An 18,126-nucleotide genomic window follows, 5' to 3' on the forward strand; every position below is an offset into this window, starting at 1 on the left:
GGAAAAACTCTTCCACAACTGTAATTCTCAGCTACTCTTGCCATGCACATGACATGAGCTAAAAGCAGGGTTTGGTAATTTTCATGTTCATTTATAAACCAAAGAAAAATGAATAAAGTCCTCTGATGGGACTAGATGGCAGTACCAGAGGTCACAGGATGGAGCCTCTGTCCAAATGTGGACAGAGAAAACAGGTGGTAGGTAAGATACAGTTTGACTGTGACAGCTAAAATTTATTTTCATGCCCACTCTGATTTCTTTTTTTTGCAAGAATTTTGGGAATACTTTTACACAAACAGAAATATTCCACGACAATGTAAATGCTCTAGGCACTTCATTACTACTGTTAACATATTTTGCATTTGTTTTGAGTTTTAAGACAGATATCATCTGGCATAATAACAACTGATGTGATGCAGTGTAACAGTGACTCAGGATTTTTTATCTCAGTGTGCAATTAAACAAAAGCTACATTTAAAAATCACAACACCTTAAAAACCAAGATTACAATATTAAACAAAACCACAGTAAACTCTGCAATATGCTTGATGACACAAAGATTGGAACTACTTTATACAGTGATGATAAACCTCTTTAAATGTACTTAGAATTAGATAGAAATATATCTACTGAGAAACACATTAAACATTAAAGATGATAATTTTGAAGTAAACAATGCATAATATATTGCTTCAATTTCACCCATATTGATTGACCATTTTATTAAGCCTGAATTTGCTACAGATTGAAAGCAATAATTCTACCTCTCTGTTACATATATTTTAAAAATCCCACAGCACATGTTCAGATTCATAGTAATTTGAATATTTAAGGAAAAGACTAAGTTAGAGGCAAGCACTTAAAGAGCTGTAAGAAAAAATTCAAAGAAGATATATTCAGGATTTCCACAAAAATGAAAAAATGCTTCCAAAACACTATGACCAATAAAAAGATAATAAAGAAATTTCTATTAACTGAATCTTCATGAAATCACGATTTACCATTTTTCCCTAGATTTAATTAGTGCCTCCTTTCCTTGGGTTATTTAAATGATCACTTTTGTTTGCTTCCTATATTAATCAGCTAACCAGCATGATTGTCTACACCTCTAGTTAACTGATACCAAATACATATCTTTGTACAAAAAATCTTTGGATTAAAAATACATCTCCATGATCATTAACAGAAATACAAATTTAAAAAGTCATTAACATGGCAACATTTTAATGTTATGGTTGTAGAAATCATGTATAGAATATTAACAGAGCAATAGATTTAGAGACACAACAAAACAAAAATCATAAAGAAAACCTAAATTAGAAATGTTTAATACAGTGTGATGGAAAAAGCACATAGCAAATGTTTTACACACTGTTAATTTTAGATTAAAACTCAGAATACTTTCTTAAAAAACACAATGACTGTGTTTTTGCATACAATAGTACTTAGGAAACATTTTTTTTATCTTGGCAGCAAATTATGCAGTGTATCAGACCAGGTGAAGCGATCCTTTCAATTTAATTCATTTATCAATGGAAAAAGATTAAATGCTCTGTGTTTAGGTATAATCTGCAGCACGAAGTTTCTGTGCTCTGATCCAGACAACACTCAAATCACAGCAGATACATTTGTTGAAGTAGCATCTCCTGTTTGAATTGTGGAACCCCTGCAGTGAGCCTGACCATGACCTGCACCTTGAGCAGCCAGAGGCCTGCACCAAACCCACTCTGGTTTGGAGCAGATAAACCAAGTGAGTCGTGTCATGATGGACACGTTCTGTTCTGCATGAGCATAGGGCATAACACACACACCATTCCAATAAGTGCAACAGAAAGAAATCCTTCCAGTTTTTATTTGCCTATTCTCTGGACTACCCAGTCCTGCTGGCAGAGAGGACAGCGATTATTCTGTTTCACCCACAAGGACATGCAGCAATTGTGGAAGGAATGATTGCATTCTCCCCAAACCACTGAAAGAGAAGAAAGAACATGTTCCAGTCACACTTAGCTGTTCAATCAACTCCTACAGCAAGGTTCAAACTATCACTCTCAAATATTTATAACCACTGGAAACTTCAGAGACAAAACAGGTCATCACTGATTTAGCCACTGAGATTAGATTATTATGATCATCCTGATGATAGTGAGTTCTACCATCAAGCCTTTTACTTCCTTCGAAATATTAAAAAAAGAAATGCATATATTCTCACCTTCTTGTATAAAGTGACAGGGTTTTGTGACAGTATAAACATATTTAGGGATGTGTTCTGCCCAGGAAATAAGGGCAACTATTAAAGTTTTTCCCTTAATCTTCCCCAGTAGCAAAATAAAGCCAATGCACTACTGACTCACTATCACAGCAGAGCATATCACCAAATTCTCACATGAATGAATGCACTGTATGAACTGAAATGTATGAGAGCAAGGAGGCACGTGTGACACAGTCTATAGTCTTAAAATGGGACTTTACAACAGGAGTTATTCGCAGGCTACAGTTGTTCCAACACTACAAAAATTGTTATCTGTTATCCATTTACTCCTGAATAATATTTTAAAATGTAGTTACTTTGCTTTTTTTCCTTATTAGCTCACATTTTCCTCACAAGAGCACAAGGGTACCAATCAAAGGAGTGCTGTAAATTATACTTTTTCCTGTCTATCTTAAATATTTAGCAAGCCAATTAAGATATCTTGAACATGAAAACCCTATTCCCATTAAAACAATCATCAAAAAACCCCAGCAGTTTTTTTGAGACAATAGACTTCAAAATGCAAAGCTCAACAACATGGAAAGGTTTACCACCACTTTAAGAGTTGTCATAAAGGTTTAAAGCAAATTCTTTGAGATAATTTTCACTATTTCCAATTTAAACACTCAGAATTAAGACCTTTTGCATACATTGGCACTGAAAGTATGACTATGTTTAAACTGAAGGGATTCCACTTTTGAAAATGAAAAGTGAACAACCAAGCCGTTGCCTCCATTATCTCTGAATTACAAGTGGGAAAAATCAGACACACGTTTATTTCACAACAGGATTTTTACTTATACTGCCTTTGTGCTTTCTGGCATGCACCTCTGAAGAAAAAATCAGCTTTTTCCTACCCACTTCAAAAATGTACATTATGATCTCAAATATGCTCACAATGAAAGAAACCTAAATCTCTTTGTTGTGTATGTGTTGACAGGAAATTGGAAGCTGTTTTGTTTTACAGCACAGCTGACATGAAAACTGATTTTTTTCTGCTCAAAATAAAGCATAAAGTATTACTAATGTAGAAAGATGATACAATGTAGAACAAAACACCAGTTTACTTTTGAGCATTAATAAAATCAGTATTCCCTTCAAACTTTAAAATGCACCATACTGAGAGAAGCTTCAATTGAAAAACAAGCGAATGAAGTCACTACATACCAACACAATCTTCTTGTTTGTTTTCAGCTTGACATCTAAGACAGGCATCTAAAAGTAAACAAGAACAAACTCAATTTGATTCTCAGGATTCCATCTTAAGAATAGGTTTGTCAGAGGAAAATATAAACTCGAATATAAATTTACAGAGGTAAAAATCTCAAGTTTTGATGTCTAGTTCAGCCCTTTAACATTAAATAGCCCCCTTAAATTCTAAAACTGTGCAAATGACAATGAAATATATATCTGAAAGAGATCAGAAGGACTCTGAACTCTCCAGCATGTTTTGTTTATTTTCCATTGCTTTGGTATTTTCATAACTTTTGCTGAAAAAAAGCCTTCTCCATTTTGTAGATATAAAAGCCCAAAGATTTGTGCCAAGGCACTCAGGCATATTAAAACCAGAGCAAGCACAAAGCCAAACCCTAATTACAGGACTTTGTTTTTCAGATGTCAGCATTTCCTTTTAAGGAAGTCATTCACAATTTTGATTTTTTTAGGCTGTGCATCTCTCACCACAACTCCCACCACCTATTACTCTTTATAGTAGCCTCATTTGACAAGTACCTGCATTTCATTTTCACAAGAGTCACACACATACAAATATAGTAGTGCATTTGGTAATATATGTTAATAAATACAGAACAATATCTAATTTAAAGTATTTATCATCTTTATGCACTCCGGTCTGTGGCTTTAGGATTGGATGGCAGCTCCAGGACTCAATAAAATACAAGACTGACAACTTCCAGGCTTCCCACTGTGCCTCACAATACAGTGGAAAAACACCTTTGCTTCTCCTTTGCCCCAACATGGGCTGCCACAGACACACGTGCACCACTCACGCACAACAGAAAGTGTTCAATTGTTACGTGAGCAAACACATCTTTATCTCTTCAAAGAAGTGGACACTTAAACAAGTGTCCTGCAGGTTGAATCTGCCTTACATGTCACTGGTTGGAACATATTCTCCCAAAAGACAAAACTACACATTACTCCTGTAATGTGCTACAGGAATTTAGATTTCGGTATTTTTGCAGTCGCTGCCAGATAGGGCCAGTATTTGTATTTTAGGCTGATCTGGCCCGACATTCCTCCTTTTCTCAGGTAATAGAGAACAAAGAGGACAGAACTCTAAAACAGCTGCCCTTTCTTAACTGAGACAAAAGCAAAACTTTCCTTTTGTCTGTCCCTAAAATTTATGTTTCAACAGCAGTTAGGGGACAAGGTGCTGGGAAGATTCAGCCAAAGTGCTTCAACTTGTATCATGGTGTGTGGGAGCCCACTGATCTTGGGTCACAGCAGAAAGTCACAATAAATCAGCTGCCCTGTTGAGCCCCAGAGTTGCAGTTTCAGACAGAAGCAGCACAGAGAACCAAGGACAGAAATCACTGCCACCACACCTAAGTAACCTGTCCCCACTCCTACATCATAACCCCACGGGGGTCAGTCTGAAAGGCTAAGGACAGCAAAGCCAGTCCAGCTGCAATCCTGTGCTTCCCAGCTAACACCTCCATTGTTGTCTCTTTCCTTTGTGCATCTAAGACCACACTGGCTGAAGGAGTTAAACCAGCAGAAAAGGGAGCCAGCTAACACCTCCTTCCCTGCAAAAGTCAAACTAACCTTCAACAAGTGCCAGTCTCAGTCTGGCACTGCCTCCCACCTAAGGTTACTGCAGACGCAGTGGCTCTACAGGAGCCAGATCCGCTCTGGCAGGGTCAACACGAAATTGCTAAACTGAAGTCAGTAATCATCAAATTTCACATTCTAACAATGTGGTTTGTTCCCAAAAAATGGTGACTAGATTTTTTTCAGATTTTTTTTCTAGTTTCAGATTTTTTTTTCTAGTTTCTAGTTTCAGTATTCCCTTGGTCTAGCACTGAAAAAATCAGATTTTTTTTAAACTTTTATAATAGCTCTGGGTAAGATTTTGTTAAGACTTTTTTTATAGTGTCCTGTAACAGCCTAGCTTACAATGGGGATAAATGCATTTTTAAAATTATTGTTTACATGGCAAATGAAGCCAATTTCATATTTCCAGAGTGGTCTCTGTTTACTTTAAAAAAGCAAATAATCTTCAAAACACGCTTATGTAAAAGATCAACCTCCCACCACTTCAGCCTGCGCTGCACCTTTTTTCCTCTTGTACACCCTTTTGCCTCCTCTGTTCCACAGAAGGTTCCCAGCAAAATTATTTATGAGAAATTACAGAATTGTATATTTTGCCTCATTTATGTTAAACCAAATGCTGACTTAATTTTCAGTATCGTGGTTCCTGGCCCTACAAAAGCAAGGTGTTCTGGAGGGGATCTTGAGTAATTTGTCCTGCAGAAGTGTTACAGACCCAACTGAGAGGACAGCTACAACTAGGATGACTCAGCCCAAAAAAAAAAAGTAAAAATTGGATATGCACACACAGTAAAGGATGAATTTAAACTGTTTTTGAAGAACCAAGATAAATATCGTATTTGACAATGATGTCAGAAAAAAGTAATATGAGTTAACAATGAAGATGCTTTCAAACAGTCCCTGGATTTCAAAACCAAGTAAATTAACCCCTTACTCAATAGATTTCTCAGTACATTTGTGTGTGTTAAACTGCACCAGTACTCACGCTTGTGAAGTAGCGTCAGACACCCTGGTTTAATAGATTTGAAAAATCAATTTTTATGTACATCTGTAACTGATTCGCAGAAAAAAACCCGAACAAAAACCCCTTAACAAAACCCACCCCACGGAGAGCAGCCCCACGCATGCAGCACTGGGTTCAGCTCGGCTGGGTTCAGTCAGTGCTTGCGGGATTTGCCCGCAGACGAGCACCAGCCCTCATGACGAAGGCGGCACTGCACGGGTCACCGAGCAGCCCGGCGGGGCCCAGGCCCCGCAGGGAGCGCGGCCCGGCCGGGCAGGGGGCACTCGCTGCCCGACGGGGCCGCGTGTGGCCCCTGCAGCGCGGCGGCCCGGCCCCCGCGGGGCCCTCCTCCTCCTCCTCCTCCTCCTCCTCGGGGAAGGCGCGGAGGAGGAAGCGGAGGCGGGAGGGATCAGCCCCCCCTTCTGCCGGAAACCGCGTCTCTGCCCTGCGCCCGCCGTGCCCAGGGCGGCGGGCACGGCCCCGGGCCCGGCCCAGGCCCCCCGCCCCGCGGCCATGGCGGCCCGGCCGGCACTTACCCATAACCTGCACCCGGCAAATGGCGCAGGTGTCGCACTCCACGTCCCAGCTCCACATGGCCACAGCATTCCACTTCTTCAGCGAGAACATCTTGTCGGGGCCGCCCGCCTTGGAGCCCGCGGTGCCCGGCAGCGAGTGGGGGGCGCCGGGCTCGTCCCCGTCCTCCACATCGGCCATGGCGGAGGGGCGGGGACGCGGCGGCCGCGCGGGCGGCAGCGCCACCCTCCGGCGGCAGCGGCAGCGGCAGCGGCAGCGGCAGCGCAGCGCAGCGCAGCGCAGCGCAGCCCCGCCCGCGGCGCGGGCAGCGGGACCGGCCCGCGGGGCGAGGGGCCCCTGCTCGGGGACCCTGCTCGGGGACCCTGCTCGGGGACCCTGCTCGGGGACCGAGCGCCTGCACGGAGCCTTCAGGCACTGCGGGTGTTTCAGCAGGACACCCAGCAGGTGCCGGGTTGGCGTTGCTCACGAAGGATGTTCTCGTACGCGGAGTGCAAGTGAATTAATCACAACTTCACCAGTGGTCTGGGCTGCCTTGAGTATGGGGAGACAACCCAGTCTTCCAACTCGACGCATTTCCTAAGAGTGGTAACAGAATAAGTGAAACACTTCAGCAGTGGGGGGCACCTTGGTAATAAAGCAAAAAATAAAAATTATGTTAAAGAGTCTATGTTTGCACGTTACTCAACTATCAATTCAGAAGCACCTTGAACACTATTAAACAGCATGTTAATAAGGTCTTTTAGCTTGGCTGATTCACACTTCTCTCGATCCACACTGTTCAATTCCCTTTGCCAGCTCCACTCCTTTAACTCATCATTCTTTTCTGTCCATTTTAAAAACCATCATGGCACTTCAGAATTTGAATTACTGGGACTAGATGTAATCCAGAAAGTTTAAAAAATAAAAAAATTAAGTACATTTAATTTCTCCTATGTAAAATGTCAACTACCTCTAAATAGAGATTAAAAAAAAAAATCTGTTGTTTTGGGGTTTTTAGATTTCTACAATTTGTCTTGTATCCCTGACTGATGCAATTCTTCAGTTCTAAGAGCAAACTATGTCAGATTATAATTGTGTTTGAGTGTTGTCAAACCACCACATATGCTGTACACCATGCAAAGTCAAATATTAACTCCACTTACATTACCTGTGAAAGTACAGCAAATAAGACACAAGCACCTTTGACTCTGTCCATACTGCCTTAGAGAAATAAGTGATAACTTCCCACCTAAAAATTATTTTCTTGCTATTTTATCAGCTAAAGAGCTGTGTAAAAAAAATTCCAAGCCATTTTTGAGAAGTAGTTCTGGCAGTCTGTAATTCATCTGTCCCCTGCAGCCACACATGACATTTAGGAGGCGACACGCAGGAGAGTGGCACAAACCACGACAGCTCTTTCAGAGGGTTTTCCCTATGTACATTGTCACTGGTTTTAATTGTAAATAAAACCCACAGTTTTTCAGACTGGGCATTTGCTCATCTCATTCACTGAAAACATTCCGAATTGAACATCTAAAAATGAGAACTCAAACCAAGTTCCTTTCAGCCCAACAAGGGCTTGTTCAGCTAGAATTCAAGCCAATTGTGTGCTACAGAATGGGAAAAAAAAGAATGTTCGTAATACTAAGTACCCAAATTTGAAATATTGCTTTATATTACATAACCTATAATCAATTAAATTTCTGCTATTATTTCAAAGTAATGATGCAGTGCAATTTATCAATTGTCTCCATGTAAAAAATACTCAAAGCTCCAAGTGTCTGACACCCAACTTCTGTAACTGCTCTAAGTGTTCTGTTCATACTCTCCCATTTCAAATGAATTTGCAGATGCATATTTGCCTTGTATGAACATTTTCATTTTCTATACCCCTTTCTAAATTCTGAATATTGCACAGACAGTGGTTTAAAGGATATAAAATGCCTTGCACAGATTTTCACAAATTGTTTGAAAACAGCCTGATTTTGTTCCTTTTCCCCCCTTTTTTCTTTCCTCTTAAAACTTTTTGACAACTTTTTGTTGTTTTCTTTTTCCAGTTTTTTACTCCAAAACATAGAATTGAAAGTATTTTTATTGACGACATGGATGAGGGTACCGAGTCATTCATTAGTAAATGTGCAGACAGCACTAAGCTGGGAGTGTGTGTTGATCTGTTGGAAGGTAGAAGGGCTCTGCAGGGAGACCTGGAACAGCTGGATGGATGGGCAGAGCCCAATAGGATGAAGTTTGTAAGTCCAAGCGCTGAGTCCCGCATTTTGGCCACAATAAGCCCCTGCGATGTTACAGGCTGGGAACAGAGTGGCTGGACAGTGCCCAGGCAGAGAGGGACCTGGGGGTGCTGGTCGACAGCCAGGTGAACATGAGCCAGCAGTGTGCCCTGGTGGCCAAGAAGGCCAATGTCACCTGGCCTGGATCAGGAACGGTGTGGCCAGCAGGAGCAGGGAGGTCACTATTCCCCTGTACTCAGCACTGGTGAGGGCACACCTGGAGTGCTGTGTCCAGCTCTGGCCCCTCGGTTTGGGAAGGACGTTGAGACGCTTGAGCGCGTCCAGAGGAGGCAACGAGGCTGGAGAGGGGCTGGGAACACAAACCCTGTGAGGAACGGCTGAGGGAGCTGGGGGTGTTCAGCCTGGAGAAAAGGAGACTCAGAGGTGGCCTCATCACTCTCTACAACTCCCTAAAAGGTGGCTGTGGTCAGGTGGGGTTGGTCTCTTTCTCCAGGCAGCAACTGACAGAACCAGAGGACACAGTCTTAAGCTGAAGCAAGGGAAATATAGGTTGGATATTAGGAAAATGGTTTTCTTACAGAAGGAGTGATAAAGTACTGGAATGGCCTGCCCAGGGAGGTGGTGGAGCCACCATCCCTGGATGTGTTTAAAAAAGACTGGATGTGGCACTCAGGGCCATGGTTTAGTTTAGCTGTTAGGGCATGGGTTGGACTCAATCTTGAAGGTCTCTTCCAACCCAGTGATTCTGTGAAAATTATTTTTATTAAAAACAAAGCCTTGACAAAAATGTCAGTTTTATGATAATGCAAAGAACAGTTATGTAAGTATGTCTTTATCTTGGCCAACTGATGCATGTACTGGACTGTATTATCCCACTTACTGTTTGTTCTGTCAATAGATTAACATATATCAAAACACTTGAGGACTGTGTCAATTTATCTGCCAAAGAAAACAATTTAAGCATACTTCTCTACCAAAACTATTTATTAAACTCTGGTTATCTGTGTCTCTCTGCACCTCTTTCCCAATAGGAATATGCTACATGGGTCTATTAATGGCCAGTAGAGCTGAGACTTGGCTACAGTGGGGCTGCAAGAGGAAGACAGCACAGGGAACAGTGCTGTATGAGCGTACCACTACCTGTGACAAACCCACCTGTAGCACCTCCTAAGGGTTTACTGAAGCTGCCAGATGCAACTGCCAAAATGGAAAACAGACTCCAATGCTGATAGGTACAGTTTCTGTGAAATAGAAGCATGTAGCAGGCATGCAGAAATACAAAGGAAATCACAACAGGAGTTAGGGAAACAATGTATTAGTGGAATAAACCGCATGCTTTTGCACTTGGAGGGAAGAAATCACACAACTATATTGCTGCACAGCATAACAAAGGGATCCCAATATTCCTATAAATCTATGTGACTGGGCATGAACTTCATAAAAGTCCAGGAATGAGCTCAAAGACTGAGAAGTAGCAATAATTCTGATTCTTAAATGCATTGTGCTTTACTCTTCAAGTGAAACAAAAGAACATTAATGACACATAACATACAGAAGGAAAATCCTTACAGAAGTTATTAAAAAAAACCCTCAATGACTTCTGCACAGGAACCTCTCTGCTTTAATTGAAAACCTTGTGTCACAAGAGACTAAAGAGATCCTGACTTTGCTGAGCTGCTTTAATCAAGTCTAAACCCTTGGAACTTCTCCATTCTTCACACAACACCCTGGCTCATCCATCTTTCCTTCTGCAGCAGAGATTAAAAACCAGAGGCACAAAGACCCCTGACTGCTTTATGAAATTTAATACTGTGTTTTTGTTTGCTAATTGTTTTCCTCTGGAGTAAAACTCAGCTATTACTATTACCTCTGAACAGTGCTGATTTTCAGGTTAGATGTCTATCTCAGATCCATTCTTTAATTTAGAAAACCTATGAAGATAAAATTTTGCCTATTTTAACTGTAGTTAGCTGTTTGAGAATGGAACTGCATTCTGAATTGAAAACTGGAAACCAAATTATGTTGTTCTGTTGTGCAGGGGCACAGCCCCCATCTATTTTAAAATATGGACACTTCCTATAAATTTGTGAGGTAGCACAGTCTGTCTTACTATTTTTAAAATCCCTCTGATATTTGGATCCTGCCTAGTATCAGGATGGACCCCAAAAACCACTCTTAGCAAATCCAGCCCTCCAATCCACACCAGACCTCCTCTCCTCAAAAAAAAAAATCCCTAAAACCCCAAACAAAAAATAAAAGCATTACAAAGAGAAGCCATGTAACTTGCCTATAGAAACTCCCTTTACTCATGTATTTAAATTACTGGAAGGTGTTGCACAGGTGAACTTCAGCTTCTCAATATTCACCTTTGCAGATGTTATATCCTGTGTACCACGTCACAACTAATTTTTTTTTTTACCTTGACCTACTTTTCTATTTTTAGATTTTGGCCAAGGTAGTGCCAAAAATATGCATTGAAAATTCAAGTATATATATATATAAATAATAAAATAACAAACTCTTATAAATGTCACACCATGACAGAATGGAAGAACTCAGCTGGAATATAAATTAACTATTCAGAAGAAGGCTAGATGACTTATTTTGGTTGTCACAGAAATCACTGTTTTGTGTTTCAAAAAGTTCTATCTTTCCTCTTGGACTTTTCAAATTTGCATTGCTATACAAAGCATAGTGCCTTCTGTTACCCAGTATGGAAAGAAGAGACTGAATTGTAGGTACTTCCCCTTCTTTGATCAAGTACTTTAAAGGTCTGTGGATGAAAGACGCAGCTAATCGTCAGGTCTGTATTACTGCATTACTGTAGATCACTTGATTCGTAAAGGGGAGTTTCCTTCTTACTCATTTTGTCTCTGCTCCCTGCTTTTTCCAGGCTTGTTTCTGTATCCTGCAGCAGCAGCGTCCCAGCGAGGGCTGAGCTGAAGCCCGGGAGCTCCAGCTGAGCTCCCAGCAGCTGCTGCAGTGGGTGACCCTCTGCAGCGCTGCCGGTGGCTGCTCCGGGAGGGAAGGGCTGCTGCCTTTGGAGCCTTTGCTGTCCAGGATACACACATCAGCCTCTCTCCCTGCTGCTGGACACACTGTGGTTTGCCACCAAAAAGCACGGCATATCCTGGATCTTTGGAGAAATCAGAGGGACCAGGTAAGAGATTTTTACCTGTAAGTCTTGAATTCAAGTCACTCAGTAGGTTTACTTTGGCTGTTCTATGATCCTCTCTGCTTTTTTTCCCCTGTGTACGAGGAATGACCAAAAATAAAAGATGAAAGTGGGGAACAAATTCACAATCCCTTAAAGCAAACCAATTGTTTGGGTCCATAAAGTTTCTAAAATCAGTATAATGATTTACATCCCCGTTTTGGTGAAATTGTTAACTAGACTTCATACAACTGCCATGGCATTTGCAATAGTAATTATGCTAAAATAATGATGGACTCAAACACTTAAAAATCTTGATCATACAAGATTTTCTATGGAAAATTGTATTAAGCAAGATGGATGAATTTTATTATTTACCATAAACATTTATTAACATAAAGAATATTTTTAAAAGCATTTCAGCAAGGTCATATATTTGCTTTTATAAAAAAAAAATACCCAAAATGTTCTTACCAAGAATATCTAATTAAAATTCTTGATTTCTCTAACTAAATGCTTACAATGTATAGCCTTTCCTGAGCACTGTAGCCACTGGATCTTTTAAAATCTTATTCTCATTGTAAAGCAACCAATTATCAACATTTTTGTCCCTGATTTAGGTACATAAAGTGCCTTTCTAAGTAATTTAGCTCAATTATAGGCTATATTCCCAATTCTTACAACTCTGCTCTTCAACTCTGAAATTAATTTTTTTAACATTGTTTATTATGATGAATCTCAGGAATACACAAAATATTTCAGCAGCAGTCTCATCACAGCTGGATACAGTAACACTGCTATACTCTCCTTACTGCTATTAAAGAATTTCTGGTTTATTTAACGTGCAGAAATCACATCAACCTTCGTTAAATATGCTTCTGTAAGTATTTGTAAGAACTTCAAGTAAACTGCATGCATCTGTCTATTCTACTAGAAGTTGCTTGTTACTGGGATCTTACTGACCTGATTTGGATTTGATGTGTATGCTCTTTTAAACACAATACAGGATCTGTCCTTATCACATGTGAGTAAATGTTGCCAACTTTGTCATACAGATGACCAGGAACTAAAGAGAATTTATTGTAAAGCATGTATCATACATTTATTAATAGAATCATTTAGATTAGAAAAGACCTTTAAGATCATCAAGCTCAACTGTTAACCCAACACTGCCAAGTCTACCACTAAACCATGTCCCTGAGTGGCACATCTACAGATCTGAAATGGGAATGCCCTTTTGGTGTCACAGGTTAGAGAAAACTCAGGTTAGTGGAATGGGTAGAGAAGGCAGTATACTAGCAGAGAAAAGAAAGGATCAATCTGATATAATCATTACAGAACACATGCAATTCCTTTTTTTAATGTTCACAGAAAAAAACTTCCTACTGTACTTCCAACTTCATATTAATATTCCTCTGCTTTCTAATCTCTGCAAATTAATGTAGTGACCACTTATACTGGGCCTTAATACATCTTACCTCAGATTAATCAAAATTAATTCCGAAATTGCTGGAAGGTTTGCACTCTAATTCCTAACAAAAGCTTCCATGCCGGCAACAAAGGACAACAGGTCAGTTCTCTGCACAAGGAAACAAAACACCTCAGGACATTAGAAAGCACTTGTACAAAACTTCCTTATAAAAAATGCCCAGAAGAACAGGAGAGGAGAGTGGGTGGCAAGAAAGTGCCCAGATTACATAAAAAAAAGAAAGCAGATTGAGAAAAGTAAACATTTTTTGTTTTCCATATGCAATATATTTTAAATAGTTCTGACCATTTGTACAGCCTGCACTGGTACACAGCACAGGTAATGGAACACAAATCAGTGTAACAAGGAAAAAAAAAAAAATAGAGTCACCTAACCCTAACAACACAGTACCAGCTATCTTTCGACTCGGCAGACTAATCATTACAAACTTCTTAAGCACTGTCAAATTCCCAAGGCTTCTCTGCATGCTCTTACTAAATGATGAACCAGCACTTATCTCTCCAGCCATCAATTTAGAATGCAACACTGCTGCAGATGCCACATCCCCCAGGTCAATTCTGGTGGGTTCTGCCCCCACCATCAATTAGGTTTCTCTCTTTATGCCCAAGTCCTGTATGTAACCCCCATTCATTCAGGTAAATGCTAACATTTTGAACAGCCAGGCCTCACAGGAAACACACAGCTTATCTCAGGTTTGTTGTAATTTATTTCTGAGTTATTCTCAAGCAATGTTACAAAACATTTTAATGTCTTGATAAGAAAATAAAATTTAAATAAAAATACATTCAACAATACATCATCATAATAACATTAAAACTTTTACAATCCTAACAGAACTAATTACTGAATAACATCACTTTTCTAGACTAATCAAAATGAATGCAACTTTTATTATTAATCGTCCTACTTGTACCTAATTAAATTCTAGAACATCTACTGTACTTTAAAACATTATAAAATGAGAAATCAAATCTTAATGGTCACAAATATTCAATGGTCTTCTGGGTTTTTTTCTCAATATTCCAGTACCAAAGCAAAACAAAAAGTGCATATTATAAAACCCCAACATTGCAAGAGTATACTACTCCATTTTTCATAAATTTTACTTTGAAAACAACAGAAAATGGCTCCAAGGAAAAGAGTTGGCCACAGGGTTAATTCATATACAACAAAACCTAATTCTGACACTCAACCACATTCAACTTTGTTTAATGGCAGTTTTTGATTAATGGCAATTAATCTTTACCTTGGCAAAATACATTTATTTGCATTGCTGTATTCTCCCTCAGTTTTAAATGTTGGCAAAAAGTCCCATTGAACACATCGAATGTGTAAAAAGGAAAAGGCAAAACCAGCTGAGGTGATTAAATGATTGTGATGTTGCAGATCCTAGTACTGAATCCCAGATATTCTACAGTATCTTGGTATTAAACCAAAGTCATTTTAATAAGTTACATTCATTCCAAAGAAATTTCAATCCTGTCTTGCCACCTTGCTTCCATTATAGAAAGCCTTCTTACAACAGTACAATAATTGTGTGGTAATTTCAACGCCTTACTGTTTCAAGCGTTGTGGATTTCTATTCTAAGTTACATTCCTAATTAATTTGGACAAATCGTGATTGGAAAAACAAAACAAAACCAAAACTAAAAAAACACCCCACAAAACAACAAAAGACCCCAGAGAAAATGCTTTAAAAAACAAAAGTACCACAAACAACTTTTATTAAAAATAATATTCCAAGGAGTACCATTGCATTTAATACTGATGAAGCAAAGTTGCCACAGTAATACCTTTGCTTCTTCCTGGTTATATACATATACTTTTTCTCAGCAGAAAACTAACTTCTTAGTCAAAGTGAGCAAAAATTAATCTTACTGAAGTCAGGAATGCCAGTTTAAAATTGTGTTAAGTGGCAAATACGAATCCATGTAACTAAAGATACAAAAATATTCACTGAAGCATTGCTTAAAGACAAAACAATGTTGATCATTCAACTGATCATAACAAGCAGATACTACAAAGTATCTAAAAATAATCTGGGATAGTCCAGATATCTAAAGTGCTTTGAGTGATTATAATAGAGATTATTTATTAGATTTGTAGTCAAAAGTTGAGCTGGACGTAGTTATCACTTTTTATAAAAACAAGAAATTAAATCATACATGGGATGATGTTAATTGATCAGTACTTAACCACAATTTGTTCACACCTAAATTTTTTTATCTGTAGGCAAACCTATTTAACAAGAATGTTACTACCCTGCATTTCTTTTTAGGTTAAGAAAAAATATGTACCTTAAAAAATGCTAAAGAAAATAGATAGTGGTCTAATGTCATTCCATATATTACTCACTTCAAATGTAAACAAGAGGTACAACGAAAGTTCCCTGATTTCTTCTTTAGCGCTTAGTAACACAACTAACACTGGTATCTGCTGTCCAGATTAATTGCAGCATACTGCATGGTTCTGTAGAACTTCAACTGTAGATAAATCAAGTCCTGACAACACCTAATACAAGGAAAAAATAAGTTAAATGTATCGAGTGTGAAGCTTCAGATCTTTTCCACATCATAAGATCTTGGGATTTCTATTTCGAGATCCGTATCAGCAGGGCAGGCACTCATGGTAAACTCATGCAAGTTTGCAGTGTATGTACTGAGATGTAATCCAACAACAAATACAGTGTGGATTTTCTTCCATGAAAAAGCTTATTTGTTTAGAAAGTTCTTTCCAATAAGACAACAATGGCAAAACAACATTTAGATTTATTCGCATCTGTTATTTCAAGAACCTGGAATTTCAAGTTCTTCAGCAAAATGAGAATAAACCTTAAAGATCGGATTTCCAAGAAGGTATTTTTCTATTAAATATTAAATAGATTGTCAACACAACTAGCATTTATGTTCATTCTTAAATATTTTGCAAAAATGCATACAATGAATTAAAAAAAAGAAAACCAACAAAAAACCAAAACACTCTAGAACATTTCCAGTTTCTTTTTTCATCCAAGTGGTCTGGTTTGTTTTGGTTAGGAAACCTTTCCAACAATCGGATTTTCTCTGCAAAAAAACAAAAAATATATGCAAATACTTTTAAGATTAACATTTGCTTTCTAGTTCTCATCATGCAATTTTAATTTATCAAGCAAAAAAAACATTTCTACCATTAATTATGAAATTTAGTGATTTGCAAAAACCTCATTTACTTTCACATGGGACTTCTAAATCACAGTCAATTTTTCTGAACAACTTGGGTCAAACACTAACCTAAGCAACCAAATCAGGGTTTGAGCTTTTCTTTTTTTCCTGGTCAGTCAATCCTTATTGATGCAAAGAAGAAATCTAAAAACTTGCTAGTGGTGTTCCAGACACATAAGCCAGGATTGAAGAGAATTAAAGAAATGTGCTCTGGAACAACAATGTACTCCAAAGAACAGGTTTTTTGTTCACAAGAAATAGTATTTATCATTGAGTATGGCAAGTGAAATACAAACAGTAAATATGCTACCTGAAAGATATGTTTCTGCAGTAAAATTCTGACAGTTTCATATAACTTGATAACTTCAATTATTTAACCAAAATTTTGAAAAAACAGTATTAGAAGGCAGGCTTACTGTTATGGATAAATTTTGTGTGCACTTCAAATGTTAAGTTGCCAGTAAACAAAAGAGTCACTGCATCCACTCACAGGAATCTCAACAGGAACAGATGAATCTGTATCAGAAGAACTTGGATCTTCAACAACTGGTAAAAAGCTGCACTACTACTAATGATGTACCTTATTTTCTCCATGTCTGTGTTGTCTAACTCTACCTTTACCTTCATTATCTCTACCCAAACAAGTCTGGCCTCGCCCCATGATTGATTTTTTTCAAAGTACACGTTTATCAATGTCAAAGTTACATAAGATACTTACTCACTACCATATTTGGCACTAGATGATCTCTTCTTCTGATATTTTTCATGTGATTCATTCAGCTTTTCTACTATATCTATTATCTGCTGAAGTGTATGAAAAGTGGCTACAGAATCTTCTATGGTGAAGTTAGAATAATCATCTGGTTCTTTCCGAGGACCTTGGTAGACTGCTATACTTCCACAAGCCTCTACAAAAAACCACCATCATCCCATTTAGAATTTCAACAATTAAAAAACAAATCTAACTCCCATGCAAATGCTACCTCCAACATTCTGAAATGTAAAGTTACTCTGGCTTATGCATAAAATGGATTAAGATAAAAGCAGAAGGCAGTATCAGTTAAATGTATTTACAATTCTGTAGTTTATTTTCTGCTAGCTGTGTTCAGCATCTTGAGCATCCAGCTCTCTCCTCTTCACATTAAGAGAAGTTCAGTGCTTTCTTACAGCAGAACCATGTCTAATATAATTCATCACATAGTCAGGAAAGGGACAACAAAGGCAGAAAAGCATCACCTACCTGTTAAAAATATTACATATATGGAAATCCAATTACAACAATGCCTGATATCTATTGTAAAGAAATGCCTGAAGAACATCAGACATCAGGGTAATTAGAAGATAAAAATTCAATCTCTTCCTCTACTTTCTATTTTTTTTCAGGTAAATAGTTAAATTCAGTTAATTGTTCAAAATTATATTCTTGGCCTAGAGAATTAGAACTGAATATCAGTGTAATTCTTCTTAATTATCATCT

At 38.5% G+C, this 18,126-nt stretch overlaps 2 protein-coding genes across 7 annotated transcripts in view; both read right to left on the reverse strand.

Annotated features, from left to right (window-relative positions):
• Positions 1-212: 212 nt before the first annotated feature.
• On the reverse strand, positions 213-6,819 carry RNF7 (ring finger protein 7). 2 transcript variants are annotated; one of them, XM_068200792.1, is made up of 3 exons: positions 6,588-6,819; positions 3,416-3,463; positions 213-1,969 (listed from the first exon to the last, which is right to left on the reverse strand). In XM_068200792.1, the coding sequence occupies exons 1-3, from the start codon at positions 6,756-6,758 to the stop codon at positions 1,913-1,915; spliced, it is 276 nt and encodes a 91-aa protein (XP_068056893.1). In that variant the 5' UTR covers positions 6,759-6,819; the 3' UTR covers positions 213-1,912. The 2 variants fall into 2 exon arrangements, with proteins under 2 accessions (XP_068056893.1, XP_068056892.1); XM_068200791.1 differs by having other exon boundaries at positions 6,581-6,801.
• An 8,775-nt stretch (positions 6,820-15,594) lies between these two features.
• The window catches only part of RASA2 (RAS p21 protein activator 2), a 43,786-nt gene continuing 41,254 nt past the window's right edge, over positions 15,595-18,126 (reverse strand). For all 5 annotated transcript variants that reach the window (XM_068200793.1, XM_068200794.1, XM_068200795.1 and 2 more), the window contains 2 exons: positions 17,368-17,557; positions 15,595-16,511 (listed from right to left, as the gene is read on the reverse strand). In XM_068200793.1, the coding sequence (XP_068056894.1) occupies positions 16,481-16,511; positions 17,368-17,557 (221 nt within the window). In that variant the 3' untranslated portion in view covers positions 15,595-16,480. The remainder of the gene's footprint in view (positions 16,512-17,367; positions 17,558-18,126) is intronic.

The sequence above is a fragment of the Anomalospiza imberbis genome, chromosome 10, assembly GCF_031753505.1.
Source record: "Anomalospiza imberbis isolate Cuckoo-Finch-1a 21T00152 chromosome 10, ASM3175350v1, whole genome shotgun sequence".
Lineage (NCBI taxonomy): Eukaryota > Metazoa > Chordata > Aves > Passeriformes > Viduidae > Anomalospiza > Anomalospiza imberbis.